At 41.9% G+C, this 20,237-nt stretch overlaps 1 protein-coding gene and 1 long non-coding RNA gene across 4 annotated transcripts in view; both read right to left on the bottom strand.

Moving 5' to 3' along the window:
* Positions 1-1,474: 1,474 nt before the first annotated feature.
* Positions 1,475-5,283, bottom strand: LOC129530084 (uncharacterized). Its single transcript, XR_008675627.2, has 4 exons — positions 5,163-5,283; positions 3,952-4,003; positions 3,010-3,145; positions 1,475-1,607 (listed from the first exon to the last, which is right to left on the bottom strand). It is a non-coding gene; the product is annotated as an uncharacterized lncRNA (long non-coding RNA).
* Positions 5,284-13,438: 8,155 nt separating this feature from the next.
* The window catches only part of VAV3 (vav guanine nucleotide exchange factor 3), a 388,694-nt gene continuing 381,895 nt past the window's right edge, over positions 13,439-20,237 (bottom strand). For 2 of the 3 annotated variants that reach the window (XM_019039034.4, XM_055376632.1), the window contains 3 exons: positions 18,663-18,746; positions 16,348-16,499; positions 13,439-15,651 (listed from right to left, as the gene is read on the bottom strand). In XM_019039034.4, the coding sequence (XP_018894579.2) occupies positions 15,610-15,651; positions 16,348-16,499; positions 18,663-18,746 (278 nt within the window). In that variant the 3' untranslated portion in view covers positions 13,439-15,609. The remainder of the gene's footprint in view (positions 15,652-16,347; positions 16,500-18,662; positions 18,747-20,237) is intronic. The other variant, XM_019039089.3, reaches the window with a different exon arrangement.

Here is a 20,237-nt window from a genome sequence, read left to right as displayed (position 1 = left end):
CTGAAACCCACTTCAAGCAGATTTTTGTTTCTACCTCTTCACTAAAATTCAAAATGTCAGGCTGTGCTCAACTCCCTAAATGCCAAGTGCAGTGGTTAATTCACAGCCCTCATCTCACTTGACCTCCACCAGATGAACACCCTGCCTTGTTGAAATACTGTCTTCACCTGGATCCCAGTGCATCCTCGTTTGTTTCTACCTAATAGAAGGTGATATGCTCCCTGAGAGCAAGGGCTTTGGCTTGTTCACTGCTGTATCTCTAGTGCCAAGAACAATGCCTGGCGCAAAATAGGCAGTACATAATTGTTGAATGAATTAAAGGAGTCCAGGAAGAAGCAGCTAGTAAGATAGAAAAAGGAACAAGAATAAATGATGTTTTGAGAACTAAGTGAAACAATGATCTCAAGAAGGAAGAGGGTGATCAGCAATTTAAATGTTGCAGAGAGTTGACTTCTCGATTTGGCAATGTGGAAGTTTTTGGTGAAGGTTTTGCGAAGTGTTAAGGTCAAAATTCAGATCAGAGTGGGTTCAAAAGAGAATAGAAGAAGAGGAATTAACGGTAGCAACTTTGGTCAGCTGTTTTGAGGAGTGTTGCTTTCTAGGAGATCATAAAATGAACAGTAGCTGAAGGTAAATACAAGAGGAAAGGAGCTTTCCGTTTTTGTGTATTTATTTTTTAAGAAGGATATCTGTATCCTGATGGAAGGGTCTGATAGATAAATGAAGTTTGAATTTGCATAATTGAGAGGGGATAATTGCTGAAGCGATGTATCTGAGCACAGGAAAAGAAATAAGATTCTGTGGGTAGGTGAACTGGTGGGCTTTGGAGAAGAGCACAGGCCCAGTTCACACAGCAAGAGGAGATAAGGATATTGGTGCAAGTAGACTAGTAGGTGTGGTGGGGAATGTTTGTAGATAGTCTCCTATGATTTAGCCCCATTGCTGGAGTATTCTTTTCTACCCAAACTCTAAACACTGGAGAGCCCCAAGGCTCAGGTATTAGCTTGCTGCTTCTCCTATACTCATTTGCTGAGATGATATAATTTAGTCTCATGGCTTCAAATATACTACTCATTTCCAGATGTTTTTCTCATGCTCCAACTTCTCCCCAAACTCCAGACTCAGACCCAACTGCTTACCTGATATCGGTTTAATATCTAATGAGCACCTTAAGCTTAATGTGTCTAGAACTGAATAACCGATTTCTTACCTTCCTTCCCAAATCAGCTGCTCATCCTTAACCGTGTATGTATAACACCATGCACAGAGTTGCTTAAGCCAAAAATGTTGACACCTCACATAATGATTTTTTCTCCCATTGTCACTTTACATTCAAGCCATAAGCTAGGCCAGCAGTAACTTCAAAATACATCTGAAATCCCAATATTTCTTACACATCCCTTGATATCATGCTAATGTGAGCCACCAACATTTTTCACCTGTGTTACCTAATAGTACTTTTATGGTCTCTCTGCTTCCACTCCTGTCTCTCTTTAGCAAAACTTCCACCAAGAATCCACAGTGTTTCTTTAATAAGGTGTATCTGATCATTTCTCTTTTCTGCTTGTTTTAGTCCATTTTGTGTTGCTAGAACAAAATATCAGAACCTGGGTAATAGATAAAGAAAATATATTTATTTGGCTTATGATTCTGGTGGGTGGAAAGTCCAAGATTAGGCAGAGATCACATGGTGAGAAAGAAAGCAAGAGAATGAAATCAAGGAAGCCAGACTCTTTTTAATAACCTGCTCTCATGGTAACTAATCCATTTTCGAGAGAGCAAGAACTCACTCACCACCAAGGAAGGGCATTATTCTGTTCATGAGGGATCCATGAGGGATCCACTCCCATGATGAAAACATCTCCCACTAGGTTCCACCTTCTAATGCAGCCACACTGGCAATTAAACTTCAGCATGAGTCGTGGCTGCAACAAACCACATCCAAACCATACCACTGCTTCAGACTCGCCACTGGTTTTTCAAAACATAAAATCTTAAGTCCTTTCCATTACCTACAAGGTAATGGAAAGATGACCTACAAGGTCATCCTGGACCAAGATGATCTGGTTGAAGATTAGCTCTCTAACTCATCTTACGCCAAGAGAGGCTTTCATTGACTAGCATATCTAAAATAGCACTTTCCTCATATACTCTCCTTCCTTTGCTTTGATTTTTTCATTGTATTTATCACTTCCTTAGATTATGTAATGTATATTCATTTATTGTCTATCTCCCTGTTCTTTCCAATATAAAGTAGGCTCTATAAAAGCAGATAATTGTCTGTTTTGTTAACCATGTATTTCCAGCACCTGTGCCATAGGTTAAGTACTCCACAAATTCATTAAATAAATGGGAGGTGTTGGAGAGTTCTAAAAAAATGAAATGAAATTATATAATCAAAAGATTAGAGGGGGGTGGGAAGGGAAGCAGGGATGCCAGTTAGGGGCTCTTGCAATCATCCAGGTGACATGAGATTGACTGGGACTAAGGTGAAAGAAGTGGAGATATTAAGAAGAGAATGATGCAAGATTTATGCCCTTCAAAGTTGTCCACCTACTTTTTTTTTTTTTTTTGGTTGTTATATCTCTTTAGTCTTTTTTTTTTTTATACTTTAAGTTTTAGGGTACATGTGCACATTGTGCAGGTTAGTTACATATGTATACATGTGCCATGCTGGTGCGCTGCACCCACTAACTCGTCATCTAGCATTAGGTATATCTCCCAATGCTATCCCTCCCCCCTCCCCCCACCCCACAAAGGTCCCCAGAGGGTGATATTCCCCTTCCCGTGTCCATGTGATCTCATTGTTCAATTCCCACCTATGAGTGAGAATAGGCGGTGTTTGGTTTTTTGTTCTTGCGATAGTTTACTGAGAATGATGGTTTCCAATTTCATCCATGTCCCTACAAAGGACATGAACTTGGAACCAACCCAAATGTCCAACAATGATAGACTGGATTAAGAAAATGTGGCGCATATACACCATGGAATACTATGCAGTCCACCTACTTTTGTTTGAGCCTCAGTTCTCTGTCCCATTTACAAATTTGGTTCCATGAAGATGTATCATGGCCAAATATTTATTGAATGTCTTCATGCAGAATAATAGGATGTTAGAACTGGAAGTGGGCTTGATGTCTTCATTCTACAGATGAGAAAACCGAGCCTTAGAGAGGTTGGGGGTTCCACCCAGAGCCTCTTGACTCATTAGTGGAAGAATCAAGAACTAGAACCTGGTTTGCCTTATTTTCATTCCTGTGCTCTTTCCACTTCCCCAGCAGTTGTATTGCAAAATTACTTTGGAAAAACTATATGTACTTATAATGTAATAAGAACTTTGAAACTGCTAATTGTTGTAAAAATAACTTGCCATATGATTACAAAAGTTCAACTTAGGCCTCTTGCACTATTTTAATTGTATTTTGGGCTGTGCTGAGAAGTCCCAAGAGGACACAACAGATTTTCATTTGCATCTTTCCACCCAACAGCTTCAAACTGATAGTGCAGCATTCAATATGTCATTCCAGGATTATTAATTTAGGGTTTTTCCACTCCCCCCTTTCCTGGATTCCCCTCCTAAATATCCACTCAATGTCATCTTTGAGGCAGGAATTTATAAATGGGATTATGTCCAGTATTTTAAGGACATTGCAAAATAAACTACGTAATGAGTGGACCAGATAGGCTGCATAAAGGTAAATAAAATAATTTTTCACACTAATGTAGATTCATTGCATCACATGTTATTAATGTAAACTTTATCCTTCAAACCACCTAGCAACAATATCTCATCATTAAGTATAATAAATGCTGAGGGCATTTCCCACCTCTCTATAAAACCACAGCACATTTTTTTCTCCCTTCTTCGTATTACGCAGGCCTAATTTGCACAGAATCCAGAAGTGTTTCATTAATTCACTTAAATAGGTTGCTTTTTCCTAATGAGCTTACCTACACAGAAGTACCTAGGAGCTTTCCTCTCCTGGCGGGAAGACGTGTGATTCTGACACAAAGGGTGAGAAAAAAAAAAAGGTAATTCACTTGGGGCTGATGGCCTAAGAAGATGACAAATACATGGGTGGAAATGGTATTGTTTCTATCAGCATATACTTGAATTTCTAGAAAAGTTTGGCCTTTGTTTACACCCCCTGAGGTTGAGCAGGACAGAGACAGGCTGTGGACACATCTGTCCCTAAGTATAGCGTCTCTCTGGCTCACTTTCCTCTTCCCATGCTGCACCGGTTCCCTAGTAATCTCTGCTGAAGTATTTGTATCGTTTAGCATGCACTCTAATAACATGAGAATATAAGAGAGCTGTTACGGATTTAATTGTGTCCCCTTCAAATGCATATGTTGAAGTGCTAAACTCTGGTACCTCAAAATGTGACCTTATTGGGAAATGGGGTGGTTGCAGATGTAATTAGTCAAGACTAGGTCATACTGGTGTAGGGTGGGCCCCTAATGAAATATAACTGGTGTCCTTATAGAAAGGAGAATCTTAGACACAGAAACACACACAGGGAGAATGCCATGTGAAGATTACAGTTATGCTGCTGCAGCCAAGCACTACAGAGGCCAGGAGAGAGCCTTGGAACGGATCCTTCTTTAGTGCCTTCAGAGAGGGCATGGCCTGGCAGGCATCTTGATCTTGGATTTCTGACCTTAAGAACTGTGAGACAATAAATTTCTGCTATTTAAGCCACTGGGTTTGTGGTACTTTATTATGGCGTCCCTGGCAAACAAATACAGGAGCTATTATCAAAGAATGGCAGTGTGTTGATTGCACGGGTCTAGCTCTATCTCAGTCCACAGCATCCAGTGTGAGCTTTCTGAAATGTAAATGAGATCACCTCACATCCCTGCTTAAAAGCTTCCAGTGGCTCCTGTCACCCTCTTTTCCCCGTCTATAAGATCTACCAGATCTGTTCCAGAAAGCTCTCTTCCTTTTCACCCTCTCCAACCACACTGGGCCCTTGTGGCTCTCCAAACACTAAGCACTCAGATATTCATATTTTTTTTCTATTCTCAAATTAGGTCTCTGCTAAAAAAAAATCATTTCCCTATAAAGCCTTCTTTGATCACCATATTCAAATAACATTTTCCTTGCTTATTCTTCTTTTTTTCCCCCTCAATAACACTTACCAGTGCCTAACATTATGTACCTGTGTCTTGCTCGTCACCATCTGCAAGCAGATAAGCTTTTCAAGGGTAGGAATTGTGTCAGCTTCATTGTTGTATCCTCAAAGGCTAGAATTACAGAGTTCGTAGAAGAAGCTCAGTACACATTTGTTGAAGGAGTGAATGAAAGAATGAAGGAATGAATGATTGGCCACATACTCTGGGATTTTAGTTTTACATTTTCAACAGCTACTTCCAGGGCATGCCTGGTTGCCGTTTCCACTTTTCCCTGTGATCCTGTGAGATGGAGCCTGCATCTCACATATTGGACACTTCTCCCACCCTTCCTCTCTCCCCCTTTCTCTCTCCCAACAATTTGAGCCTCAGGAAAGGCATTTCCTAAATGAGGAAAGGGGCAAAGAAAATGAGCTCCCCTGGCGACAGCTCCTTCTCTTATGCATCCTTTTATTCGCTGCAGAGGCTGGTATAGAGTGGGTTCTGTAAATACTGATTAAAGGAATCAACAGGAAATGGTTTTTTATGAAGAACTACATTTTAGATTCACCTACGTTTCTCTGAAGTAACTCATGCCTTTCAGATAGGCCTCATCTTTGGCTCCAATAACCATTCAATGCATCCATCTGTTGTAGGCAGCCAGTAGGATGGCCCCCAATAATCCCTTTGTCCTGGTGTTCATCCTGCGTAATCCCCTCCCCTTGAGCATGAGCTGGATTTAGTAACTCAACACTAAGGGATAGAAAAGAGCTGAGTGCTGGGCTGTCACTTCTAAGATGGTTATAAAAAGACTAGCTTTCATCTCGAGTGCTTTTGCTCTTTCCCTCTTGGATGCTTATTTTGGGAGAAGCCAGCTGCCATGTTGTGAGGCAGCCATGTGGAGAGGTCCACAGGAGTGAACTCAGGAGCAGACTCTCCCCCAGTTGAGCCTGGAGATGACTGCAGCCTGGCTGACACCTTGATAGAAGCCTCATGGGAGACCCGAAGTCAGAAATACACAGCAAATCTGCTCCCGGATTTCTTACCCACAGAAACAGTGAAATAATAGATGTTTGCTGTACCCAACTGCAAAGTTTGGGAGTACCAAATTTGTTGGGTAGCAGTAGATAACTGATAGATGGTGCTCTGGTAGAGCATTTGATTTGGGCTCCATTTGTGCATCATTTTGAAAGGATTACTAATTTGAAAAGATAACTCAAGGCCGGGTGTGGTGGCTCATGCCTGTAATCCCAGCACTTTGGAAGGCCGAGGAGGGAGGATCACCTGAGGTCAGGAGTTCGAGACCAGCCTGGCTAACATGGTGAAACCCTGTCTCTACTAAAAATAATAATAATAATAATAATAAATAGCCGGAAGTGGCGGCGGGCACCTGAGGCAGGAGAATTGCTTCAACCCAGGAGGCGGAGGTTTGCAGTGAGCTGAGGTCATGCCATTGCACTCCAGCCTGGGCGACAAGAGCGAAACTCCTTCTCAAAAAATAAATTAACTCAAGAGGTCTTTCAAAGGCTAATATATACATTTAAAGGGAGTTTTTAACATATCCGAGTTTTTAAAATTCGTAACACTTATTTTTGTATGTATATTTAAAGTAGTGGCCAAAAAGCAATTTTAAACTGTCTTGTTTACTGAATGTCTACTCTCTGCCAGACAATCTTCTAAACATTTCACAGCTGTGGCTGGGCAAGGTGGCTCACGCCTGTAATCCCAGCACTTTGGGAGGCCGAGGCGGGTAGATCACCTGAGGTTGGGAGTTTGAGACCAGCCTGACCAACATGGAGATACCCATCTCTACTAAAAATACAAAATTAGCTGGGTGTGGTGGCGCATGCCTGTAATCCCAGCTACTCGGGAGGCTGAGGCAGGAGAATCGTTTGAACCCGGGAGGCGGAGGTTGCCGTGAGCGGAGATTGCACCATTGCCCTCCAGCCTAGGCAACAAGAGTGAAACTCCGTCTCAAACAAAAAAAAAATTACAGCTATTATTATTATTTCATTTAATCCTCACAAAAACCTCCTGAAGTAAGGTGCTATCATAACCCATTCTAACTATGGAGAAACAGAGGAACAGGCAGTGTAAGCATCTTGCCCAAGGTCATACAACTAATAAGTGGTAGAGCCATGATAGTCTGGTTCCAAAGCCTTAACCACTAGTCTATATTGCTTTTTAGACAAAAAGACAGATGATACAGATTAGTAAAACATGTCAAATAGCCTTAAAAAACAACCCTAGAGTAGAAGATTTACTAAACTAGGACAAGATTTTTCATGATTAAAAGATGGGATGATGTTAGTCTGTAATGAATTCTCAGAAGGATTATATGAGATAAATGAGATAATATACGACAAATACCTAGCATACTGTCTGGCAGATACCAGTACAAAAAAAGAACAGCCAAAAGAGAAAAGGAGATGGACCATAAATTATCGTTGGAAAAAAAAATCACTTTCTATAGAGAGGTCATTTGGATCACAAGAAAATCCACAAGCTTCATCCATGTCTAGGTAGCAGATTGATAGGTGCAGCAAACCATACGTGGCACATGTAACAAACCTGCACGTTCTGCACACGTATCCCGGAACTTAAAGCAAAAAATAAATAAATAAATAAATAGGAAAATCCACAAGCATTTACTGATCAGACTCCCGAGTCATTACTATTCTTACTGACATGTTTCAAAGTCATCAAGACAGGTTGATAGCAAGAGGTGCAAGGATTGTGACTCAGTCATATTCTTACCTGATCTAGGATCCCAGCAGTCACCCAGAATGATTCCCAGAAGAAAGGCCTTAAGAATGGAGGAAATAATACTGGAGTCAGAGGGTCCTGAGTACTGATGTATGACAGAGGAATAGAGACAGCATTTATTTGACTTAGAACTGAGACACCCATGTTTTAGTCTTTACCTTGACAGTATTTTCTATCTGCATGACCTTGGGCAAGCCAGATCATGAATTGCATACATTGGCTCTTCTGGAGTCCACCTTCCCTCCTATTCAGGACTCTCAACGTGGATCCCAACATCCATTAGAGGACAGGGTGTGAAGTGACTTTAGTGTACACTGTGTTTCTGCACTGAGGACTCTTCCCATCTGGCCATGTGCCTGGGTCATCATTTGTAGTTGCATTGTGCCTAGAAATTCAGGGACTTTGACAGCCAGTGTCTAGAGTGCTTCAAAAGGAGTTTGTTTTCTGTCACTGTTTCTCTCGATCTGGTTTAATCAATGGCACCGAATGACAGACAGAATTCCTTTATGATATCCTTTCTGGGACTTGTTCATTACTTAGAATACGGTGGCTTCCAAACCACCTTATTGCCTAGAATAAGGTGCCAGACCAGATGTGGGTGCGTAACATTTCTAATCAGAGTCCAACCAATCACAGCAAACTAGTTTCAGTGAAAAATGAAGTGACTAATGGACTCAGTCTAAATGATTATGAGCTGAGTAAAAATTCCATTTTCCTAGTCAAAATAATATAAAGCTGTTAAATTCAACTTCTGAGATTGTTTGTGGGTTTGCATATTAATCTTCCTGAACATGTATACCTTTTACTCTGTCCATAATTTAAGTGCAGAAAATTAAACTATATGTAAAAAACAAAGCATGGACTCTCAATAATATTCAAAATAACGGTGGCAAGTACATAATTTGATACCTGAGTATCTTATCTTTCATAAAGGGAGGGAAACCAATATTTCTTGCATACTACTATGTGTGAGGCTCTGTACTAGGGACCTTTTTCATATGTTACCATTTATTCTTCACAGCAGCTCTCTCAGGCACTTTTAATGATCCCTTTATTACAGAAGAGGTAGTGGATGCTCCTAAAAGTTAGTGGCAGGGTTGGGGTTTGAACCCCGGTCTGACTGATGCTAAAACCCTCCTTCTTCCTATGAACAGATAGTTTAATTCCCATCCTAGAGAGGTTAATTTCGAATCTGCAGAGTTTCTCTCCTTAATCCAATAAATGAGCCTAATTTATGCTAAAGAATTTCAAATATTAAGATGGCAACTATCCAAACTTGTCAGCAAATCCATCTGACAATCACAACAAGGATGATAATGACAAATATGGCTTTGTATATGCCAGCCACTGTTCCACTTTATATGGATGATCTCAGTTGTGTCACACAACCGTTCTATGAAGTAGGTGTTGTGGTACTGATTGGTGGAGGTTCTGCATGGTAGGGATGAGATATAAACTGAGACAGTCAGTCTGACTTATAGGGCCATACCTTTTCACTCTTCTGTACAGCTGTCAGATTAGAACAAAGCAAGATGCCTCAAAACTAACTACCAGTGGCTGGGCATGGCGGCTCACGCCTGTAATCCCAGAACTTTGGGAGGCCGAAGTGGGTGGATCACCTGAGGTCAGGAGTTCGATACCAGCCTGGCAAACATGGTGAAACCCCGTCTCTACTAAAAAAATATAAAAATTAGCTGGGCGTGATGGTGGGTGCCTGTAATCCCAGCTACTCGGGAGGCAGAGGCAGGAGAATTGCCTGGACCTGGGAGGTGGAGGCTGCAGTGAGCGGAGATCGCACCATTGCACTCCAGCTTGGGCGACAAGAGCAAAACTCTGTCTCAAAACAAACAAACAACGAAAAACTAACTACCAGCATATTTTACTTCACTCATTTGGTGGAAGACAAAATACTTGTTACAAAGCTGTGTTCCCATGTTAACTCGCAAATAAAGGGAGCAACGGTGAGTACAGTTGGCAGTGGTGAGGATGGTGATGAACTGATACACAAGGTCTAACAGTCACATAATGTTAATATGTCAAAGAGAAGTGATAAAGATACCAACGGAGTTGGCTCCTCAAATAATGGATTCAGGGCTGTATAACCCACTGTATCGTAATGAAAATAAGAGGAATTTTGTGTTTGTAGCAAAGTTGTGATGGTGAAGTCAAGCAGAAGCTACCACCATGGCCTTTCCTGGTCCTTAGAAGGAATGAAGTGATTCCACCCTCTCCCTAAGACAGACTCCATCATTGTGGATTATCAGCTGGCCTGCTCCACCAAGGGAAACTTGACTCCAAGCCTCTCTGGATTAGCAGCCATTTTCTAGTGCAAAAGTGAATCAAAGTAGAAACAAAAATTCAATCTGATACTAATCTCTCTAGGCAATATCTTTTTTGGGTTTTCTTTTAGGTGGCAGGAATAGTGGCATATTTCTGAATTCTGTGTTAACCTTCCATTGTTCAAACCACTGTTTAGTATCATATAGTTTCTTCTTGGTTATGTAAGTTTAAAAATGTACGAAATCTCTCTCTTGCCCTACAAAGTGTGGCAGGATAGGGTAGTGGTTCTACGGACTCTGGAGCCAGACCACCCAAGTCAGAATTCAGCTCTGACACTTAGCAGCTGTGTGACTTTGGGAAAGTTGCAACCTCTTGATGTACCTCAGTTTCCTCATGTGCAAATGAAAATATTATGGGGTTCTACCTTTGGGGGTTGTTGTAAGTTAGTGCAAATAAAGCACTTAGGACAGAGCATGGCACATGGTAAGCATGCCAATACATGTTACTGGCAACTATTGAGTTTACCTTGTAGTTCACTCTTCATAACTTAGGCAGCAATCCTGAGCTAAACTTAAACAAAATTAGGGCTTAATCCCCATGTTAATTATGGGGCTGGTATATGTGTGTTATGGGACTGTGGGGCCTGTCAAGATAGTCCTTCTAAGGTAAAGGGTAAGTTGCTGCATTTGGCCCCTCCTACAACCAAGAAAGAGGCACAATGCCTAGTGGGCCTGTTTGGCTTTTGGAGGCAACACATTCCTCATTTGGGTATATTAGTCCTGCCCAATTATCAAGTGACCCGAAAGGCTGCCAGTTTTGAGTGGGGTCCAGAACAGAAGGCTCTGCAACAGGTCCAGGCTGCTGTACAAGCTGCTCTGCCACTTGGGCCATATGATCCAGCAGATCCAATTGTGCTTGAGGTGTCAGTGGCAGATAGGGATGCTGTTTGGAGCCTTTGGCAGATCCCCATAGGTGAATCACAGTGGAGGCCTCTAGGATTTTGGAGCAAGATCCTGCCATCTTCTGCAGATAACTACTCTCCTTTTGAGAGACAGCTCTTGGGTTGCTACTGGGCTTTGGTGGAAACTGAACATTTGACTATGGGTCATCAAGTCACCATGCCACCTGAATTGCCTATCATGAACTGGGCGCTTTCTGACCCATCCAGCCATAAAGTGGGTCATGCACAGCAGCATTCCATCATCAAATGAAAGTGTATACACGTGATCGGGCTCGAGCAGATCTTGAAGGCCAAGTAAGTTACATGAGGAAGTGGCTCAAACGCCCATGGTCTCTACTCCTGCCACCCTGCTTTCTCTTCCCTAGCCTGCACCAATGGCCGCATAAGGAGTTCTCTATGATGAATTGACAGAGGAGAGAAGACTAGGGCCTGGTTCACAGATGGTTCTTCATGATATACAGGCATCACCCAAAGTGGACAGCTGCAGCACTACAGCCCCTTCCCCTTTCCAAGACATCCCTGAAGGACAGTGCTGAAGGGAAGTATTTCCAGTGGGCAGAACTTCAATCAGTGCACCTGGTTGTGTGATTATATACTGATACATGGGCTGTAGCCATTGGTTTGGCTGAGTGGTCAGGGACTTGGAAGAAGCATGATTGGAAAATTGGTGACAAAGAAATCTGGGGAAGAGGTATGTGGATGGGCCTGAGTGGCCAAAAACTGTGAAGATATTTGTATCCCATGTGAGTGCTCACCAATGGGTGACCTCAGCAGAGGAGGATTTTAATAATCAACTGGCTAGTATGACCCATTCTGTGGACACCACTCAGCCTCCTTCTCCAGTCACTCCTGTCATCGCTCAATGGGCCCATAAACAAAGTGGCCATGGTGGCAGGGTTGGAGGTTACACATGGGCTCAGCAACATGGACTTCCACTCACCAAGGCTGACCTGGCTACAGCCAGTGTTGAGTGCCCAATTTGCCAGCAGCAGAGACCAACACTGAGCCCTCGATATGGCACCATTCCTTGGGGTGATCAGGCACCTACCTGGTGGCAGGTTGATTATATTGGACCTCTTCCATCATGGAAAAGGCAGAAGTTTGTCCTCACTGGAATAGACAATTACTCCAGTAATGGGTTTGCCTATCCTGTATGCAATGCTTCTGCCAAGACTACCATCCGTGGACTCACAGAATGCCTTATCCACAATCATGCTATTCCACACAGCATTGCCTCTGTCCAAGGCACTCACTTTACGGTTAAAGAAGTGTAGCAGTGGGCTCATGCTCATGGAATTCACCATCATCCTGAAGCAGCTGGATTGATAGAAAGGTGGAATGGCCTTTTGAAGTCACAATTACAATGCCAACTAGGTGACAATACTTTGCAGGGATGGGACAAAATTCTTTAGAAGGCCGTGTATGCTCTGAATCAGTGTCCAATGTATGGTAGTTTCTCCCATAGCCAGGATTCAAGGGTCCAGGAATCAGGGGGTGGAAGTGGAAGTGGCACCACTCACCATCACCCTAAGTGATCCACTAGCAAAATTTTTGCTTCCTGTTCCCGCGACATTCTGTTCTGCTGGCCTAGAGGTCTTAGTTCCAGAGGGAGGAATGCTGCGGATATGGGTACAGCCCGGCGCGAGATTTACACCCTCTCCCCCGCACTTTCAAGGGCCCTCCAGAGCTCACCAGATGCCGCTGGAAGCGCGACGCTTTCCAAGGCGCGGACCCCTCTCTCCAGGCGAACCCAATTCCAGGGCGCCCTGCCCTTCACAAGGAGAAAAGAACTCTCCCCGGGGCTTCCATCGGCTTCTCTGGGATCCTTCGCATTACTGTGTTGGACACTTGGCGGTGTCCATCTCCGCCACTCCGGATTCGGGATCTGAACCGGACTCCCTTTCGATTGGCTGAGAACAACAGAGGCCATCGGCTGTCCATTCAGCATGGCGCTCACCTATTTCTCAGGACCGACTGACCCATGTTCAACTGCTGTTCACATGGAACCCTTCTCCACTTCGGCCTTTGAAGTTCTCCTTAGAATATGTGCTACTACCACCAAGATCTGCACCTGCGGCAGCTCCGCCTGGGCCCAGCCCTGGGCTTCAAGACTCACCGCAGTGGCCCTCCTACTAGACGCGTAGCGTCCACGGGGCTGGCGGGCGGGGGGGTGGTGACCTCCACACATACACTGCTTCTGTTCACTCTGGACTGCTGGCGATGGCCTGGTACAGGCCCGACAATCCAGTGCCATCCATTTTCAGGGGAACCCTGACTAATACAGGGATCATTCAATAAAAAGACTCCAACTCTTAGAAATCAATTTAGTCACTATTTATTATATTGACATATTTACAAAATAATACAAAGTGAAATACCACTCTAATTCACCATATTACACAAGGGCTGCATACAGGCAAGACAAAGTATATGGAAAACATTTACTTCTGTCTTTGGTATTAGAACTCTACACAAATCCGCAGCATTTAAATTTTCCAATACAAAGTATTAAACGTGGACAAAGATGTAATTGGTAATGTCACAAAAAGGGGCTCCAACATCCTCTGCTAGGAAACCCCAGGCCCGTGAAATGCAACAGGAAGACTAAACACCATTTATAAGGAGAGGGTCTATTGACTAAAATAAACAACACATGCTACAATACCATCCACAGGAGTGTTTCTGCCTGTGTGAGGCTGCTCCCTCCATAACACAGTTCGGCTGACGGCAACAGACAAAACATTCCCGAGACAGAGTCACAGATAAGACTTTATAGGAAAGAATCCATTCCAAGAGTACACTTTGAGGTGTAACTTTACTGTACAGAACATTTTATAAAATACATTTTTGTGATCATTTACACATATACAAAGACTTAAATGGTTTTAGCAAATAATAATTTTTCTAAAACACAATCACAGTTTACATAATTCCGAGGTAAAGGTCTTGAATCTATCCTAGATGAAAAGTCCTAGCCCATGAGGGTCTCTAACAGGGGGATGTGTCCACTGAACCTTGAGTTCTGGCACCCAGACGGATTGATGAGAGGGCAGGCTACACCTGCTTCATTTCAGAGATGATTCAAAATTTCAGAACTTAATGCTCCTGGTTCAGTTCTACTAAGTTAATGCTTCTTTTTTTTCCCCAACATGTAACTCTCTCAGTCTTGTCAGAACACAACTTCTGCTATGGAGGAAATATTTCCATCAGGAAAGGGCCAAGTTAGTGTCTTAACTTGACTGCCTTGAATGGGGACTCTGGACCCCACGAAGAATGTATTTAGGCTCCTCACAAAAAAACAGTGATGGCTGGGCAAAACAAACGTACTGCAAGACCCATCTTCCCTCCAGTTAATACACTCCCAGGATGGGCTGCAGAGGTGGAGACTCTGAGAGAAGCTGGAGGCCCACAAAAGTCCACTGACCCTCTTTCTGTCCCAGAAATGAATAAAGGACCCAGTTGTGCTTTCCTTCCAAAATCCTCAACAAAGTTGTTTGTGCTCCAAGAAAATGTGGGAATAAAAAAGTCATGTCCCAGGTCATCTTTGTGTGTGTGCGGGGGAGGTGGATGGGAGGAAAAGGCATGTATTGATAGATACTGCTGCTATAAAATGACATAAATTATAGCCCTTGATCTGTTTCTGTAAACAATGCCACCTTATTCAGATTATTGGCAACTACCCCTAATATACCTAGCCCAGATCCTTTCATAAAGTCAAGTGCTATATTTCCAAAATAATCCTATGAAATCATGAAGGTTGTGAAGGTTTAATATGAAGACACCCTCTCTTTTATGTGCTTTTTTCACCTTTTATAAAGAAGTTTGCAAATATAATCAGGACACCAAATGAGTAATTAAAACCCTTCAGGGATAGCTCACTTATGATGCAAACCTGAGCACTGGCCTCATATTTTATAATATCATGAGTAACATCTGAGGGTAAAAGTGTTTGCCGGGCAATGAGTCACCTTGTTGGACAATTTAAGACAAGTAAGGCTGGATCTTTCCAGTAAGCTGCTCAAATGGCAGAACTCCAATTTTTCTTCATGCTGGGAAAAGGAAAATTACACTTCTGCTTCTTTGTACCATCAAATAATCTGGTGAATGGCATGTGAGAATAAAGCAAAAGTGTATTAAGATTTACTGATGACTGGCATTCATGGTATCTGACCAGAAGAAGTAAAGGGAAGCACGAACCAATGTGTTTGCAGGGCTCTTCTGGGAAGAACAGCTCTTGGTTTTGCCCTGGTCCCTGACAATGACAGACTGGCAGGCTGTTTCTTGCACAGCTCTAGGCAAGCCATTAATCTGTCAGTACCAGCATCTTTAGAAATCTCAGCATTAAGACTTAGGAGGGGCTAAGGAGGGAGGATGTTGAACAGCCAGAAATGCAGCTTTTTAAACACTTCAGTTAATTCACGATGCTGTGCAGGCTTCTATTTATCCCTTCTCTGAAATTTTTGGTGCAGGGTGCAACACTGGATTTGAATTTATTCATCCTCTTCCACATATGTGGATGGAAACCAGCCCACCTAAAAAAGAAAAGCAACCAACATAGCAGCATGACTTTGTATCTGACACTTCAAAGGATTCTACAAACAGAGTATTTTGTTTTCATAACACCCCAATTAAACTGGGGTTTTATGTCCATTGTAGGTGAGAAGATTGGTTTAACTGCTCTTAGAAGCCTAATAGAGTAAATGATCGAAATGGAGGAATAAAACAAACAGTGTTCTAATCCACTAGCACACAAATAAATATGTAAATTAAGTATAATACAGGGGGGCTCTGCTGCATAATGATTCCTATTTCTGCTGTAGAACAGGATGAAAAGACAGAGGTACTATGTCCCATTCTTTCCAATTTGCATCAGCAGTTCTTACAGATATTTTGCAATACACATAAAGTTTAGCTCTATGGCTCAGGGTCTAAAAAGAACTGAAATGCTCCTCGACTCTTTTCCAAGCAGCAAGCTGTCCCACTTGCCCAGGTGAATTTTATTTATGTCACTATCATATTCATTTCAAATATTTTCAGCGAGTCCCTCAAATATTTTCAGCGAGTCCCTGGTATCAGCAAAACACAGCACCAGTTTCCAGAGGGCAGAGGCCTGTGGGCTGAAAGCTGTCATACAGTATAGAGGCTTCTCCCTGGTGCCACAATGGGTGCAAACAACTGCTCAGTCCCCTTCTTTCACATGCACCAGCACATCGAGAGGGCCAACTTACCCTGCCATTTACTTCTCCTCTCCACCAGCCATTTGCACTCATCTTTGTGTAAATCTTCACCACATCTCCTTTCAACAAGGACAACTCTCTCATATCTCTTGCACAGAAGTCATACCGAGCGATGGCAATGCCCAGCACTTTTGGACTTAACACTGTCAAGAAATGACAAGGAATGACAGTAGGTTTGCAGTTCGTTAACAACCATAACAACCTAATCAGATGAATGTTATTGATGCTATCAAATGCACAGTTGTGATTTCATTACAGACCAGCGATAATGGCAGAGGAGCTTGAAAGCAGCAGAATTGCTGTTTCAATTCAATCAGGTGCAAGCAAATTCGCTTCATAAGTTTAAAGAATCATTGTCCTGTTTTTCCATTCTTCATAAGAACTTCAATCAAAGTACGGACTAGTTTTTATAAAAATGAAACAAAACAAAACAAAACAAAACAAAAATTAAAAAAGCTCGTTAATATCTAAGTATCTAAGGAGATAGATTCTAAAATAATTTCATCATAAACTTCCTATTGATGGCCCAGTAATCTAACCAGCACCTCCAAGGTAAAGCTTTATGTTTTTATCCAGTAACTGCTTTAACTAACACTCAAAACAACGAAATATTTTGCTCTGGTGTCAGTCTCCTGTCAAATCTATGTTATCACTTCTGGTTAAGTGGCACTTTCTTCCCTAACAAGGCTTTCTATGTTTAAACTACTTGGGGATAAATTTAGTTATTGTTCACCTAAGTGAAGAGGTGTGAGTCAGGTCTCACAGAAGGAACACACAAATACCATCTATATTTTCTTTCTTTGAAACAAATACTGCCTTACAGAAAAACTTTACTGATGTATCTAATCAAAAATAAGATGTCAGGGTATTAAATCTCCTGTGTTCAGAGTTGAGTTTCTCTCTCTCTCTGTGTGTGTGTGTGTATGCACACGCGCGTGTGTTTAATATTCGATGGCAGGAGAGGAGCCAACTTTCTCCCTGGCCCTGCTGGCCCTGTTCTGAAAAGAAAACTCCATTCCAGTGGTTCATGTTTGTTAGTCTCTAGTGTTTCATGGCACGCTTTATATTAACTTCTCTACCTGTTGCTCTTTGGGGTTATAAAGTGTTTTCAATTATATGTTCAGTGATTCTGAGAATCACTCATCGGAGGTTGGTGAAACTTTATAAATCTTAAATGGTAAAGGAACTTAAGTGTAAGAAAAAGAGACAAATGGGAAACACCAACCATCTGTATTTTTAACAGTTCCCAGGGCTCAGGCAGCAGAAGTTATGACCTGTGTTACCCTGGAAGAGCCTGCCCACTTGGCCACAGGGATCTCTGACCTATTATTCATGGCTTTGTAATGACAGAAATTTTTTTAGACTCCAGGTGTCCATCATGAAATAAATGAATGGCAATACTGTAGATTTCAGAACTGTAAAGGGAGTAAAAATAGGTCATTTTGTTTTACTGTTCAGGACACAAACCACTTTAATAGCTTTCTCACTGAAAACTGTCCCATTACTGGGGCACTACTGTTAGAGTCGGTGCACATAAATACACCCCTGTGATGGAAAAACCCAATCATCAACTTAACTGTGTGGTGACCTTGCATAGGTCTCCTATGCCCTCAAGCCCACATTTTTTCTCATCTATGAAGTGAAATGTTTGTACTAGATGACTTCTAAGTTTTTTCTAGTTTTAAATTCTACGATTTTTATTGGGATGTGCAGGTTAATTTTTAAAAATCGGTCAGAAAACAGACTTTATCTAATGTATACCCTAAATGTCATGTAAATAGCCATTAAACTCTCTGGGTAATGACAGAAATCAAGACCAAAATGCCCACGCACAAACCGAAGAACTGCAGAATTCATGGGCACCAGTCATCTTTTCAAGTAATGTGTACTGAATTTTACTTTTATATTTGAAAACAAAGTTGGGATTTTATTTCTATTTATTTTCTTCATGAAAATACATAAACATTGGCTTTTTTCAACTAAACTTTCTGGTCTTCAAGAAAAATAATGATTTTATAGATTTTCATCCCCCTTTATACTTTCAGCCCCATCCCTCTGCAAACTCTCCCCAACAGATAAATTATAGAATGTCTCATGGCATGAGCACACACACAAACACCAGAGGAGTGAAATGTCATGATGAACGGTGACTATGACAGAGAAGAGTAAAATGCATGGTGGTAATGGAACTCGAGGGATTGTCTGTGAGGAGATGTACCCATATGAGAAGCCATACATGGAACTCAAATATTTTATTTGCAAGCAGAAGCAAGTTGAAGAGACAAATAAAAGTAGTAAAGCAGTACCTGACCAGAAAGGAGTGGAAGAAGGGGGAACAAAGCTGTAGTCTGGAGGAGTTACAAAAGAAAAGCCACAGAACAAAGAGGGGGCTTTCAGAAAGAAAGAAAAAGAGAGAAGCAAAAGAGCATTTAGGTATTGGCAAAAACATCTCAACTCAACCATTTTCACCCACTTCTTTCCTATCACCATTTCTAAATGAAGAACAAGCCAAACTTTTACATTTTGATAGACAATAGTATTTTGCAATTCAGAGCTGTCTATCCTTTTACAGGCAAACACAGAGAATACCCACTCCACATTGCCATCTTTGAACCCCATCCATCCAAGGATGGCCAACAATGACCTCATCCTTTTGATGTGGTGCCCAATTCCCACTTTGTTACATCAGTGGAAAGGGGTAACCTGTAGGTGCTTACTGTAAAGTAATCCTTCACATCAAAACTATTATAAAGAAAAGCCTGTAAGATGGTATCAATGAAACATGCAGAACCCATGGAAAATTCAAGAAAATTATTCATACAATTTGTTAGAAACCACCTCCATCCTCCCAGCCAAGCATGCACATCCCAGCTTATTTTCAAAAAGAGAAAAGTGCAATTAGAAATGAAAACCACTCTGACTCTTATAGCTGGAAAAAAGTAAATACATCCTCCACATTGTAGAGATGTACAGAAAAGTTACATGTCTATGGATGCTCTAAAACTTTTCATTTTACTTTTAATATAAGAGCTAATCGCGTTTATCAAATGGTTTTGAAGTCTTAGATACCATGCTGAAAGTGCCATACTCAGTATTTCACTTAACTGTCACAACTCTAAGTGGAAGGTACTAATATTATTTCCCCTTTACATATGAGAAAAATCTGGACTCAAACCTAAGTGATGTGACTCCAGGGTACCTGCTCTTAGCGACTGCTGCACTACTGTGCAACTGCCACTCTGCTTCAGGCACCTCCTCAGGCAGCTATATAAATTGACCTGCTGATACCATGGTGCCACTGCAATGGAAAAGGAAGGTGTGGTTGTATACTTTCTCCCAGTATTTATTCTCCCCTTCTTTCATGTCTTAGATTATGCATTGGGCTATGTTTGCCTAGAGAGAAGGCTACATTTCTCAGCCTCCCTTGCAGTTCGGTATAGCCATACAACCAAGTTCTGGCCAATGGAATATAAACAAAAGTGTCATGAGACAGCTTCTGGGACCTTTCCTAACAATACAGTGGACACACGCCTTTGCCTTTCTTTTTGGCTCTTCATTCTATCCTGCTGTCCGGAATGTAAAAGCTACTATCTTGGTTCATGAGGAGGAAAGCCTCCCCTTCAGGATGGTGGAGCGTGAGCCTGAAAGAAACTGGATCGCTAAAGATTTCCTGGAACAGAGATGACCAGCCCTGCCCTCCAGCCCTGGAGTATTTCTAGGATTTTTTGGGAAAGAGAAATAACTATCTTCTTGAAGCCTATTTAAGGTTTTTGGGTTGCTGTTACTTGTACCATGGCCTAATCTGAACTGTGACAAAAAGTTTTCTACAGCCAAGGATGAGGTAAAAGTGAGCTAAGACAACTGGGAATGAGTTCACATCA

Source organism: Gorilla gorilla, chromosome 1 (assembly GCF_029281585.2).
Source record: "Gorilla gorilla gorilla isolate KB3781 chromosome 1, NHGRI_mGorGor1-v2.1_pri, whole genome shotgun sequence".
Classification (NCBI taxonomy): Eukaryota; Metazoa; Chordata; class Mammalia; order Primates; family Hominidae; genus Gorilla; species Gorilla gorilla.
This window is presented reverse-complemented; position numbering and strand designations above follow the sequence as displayed.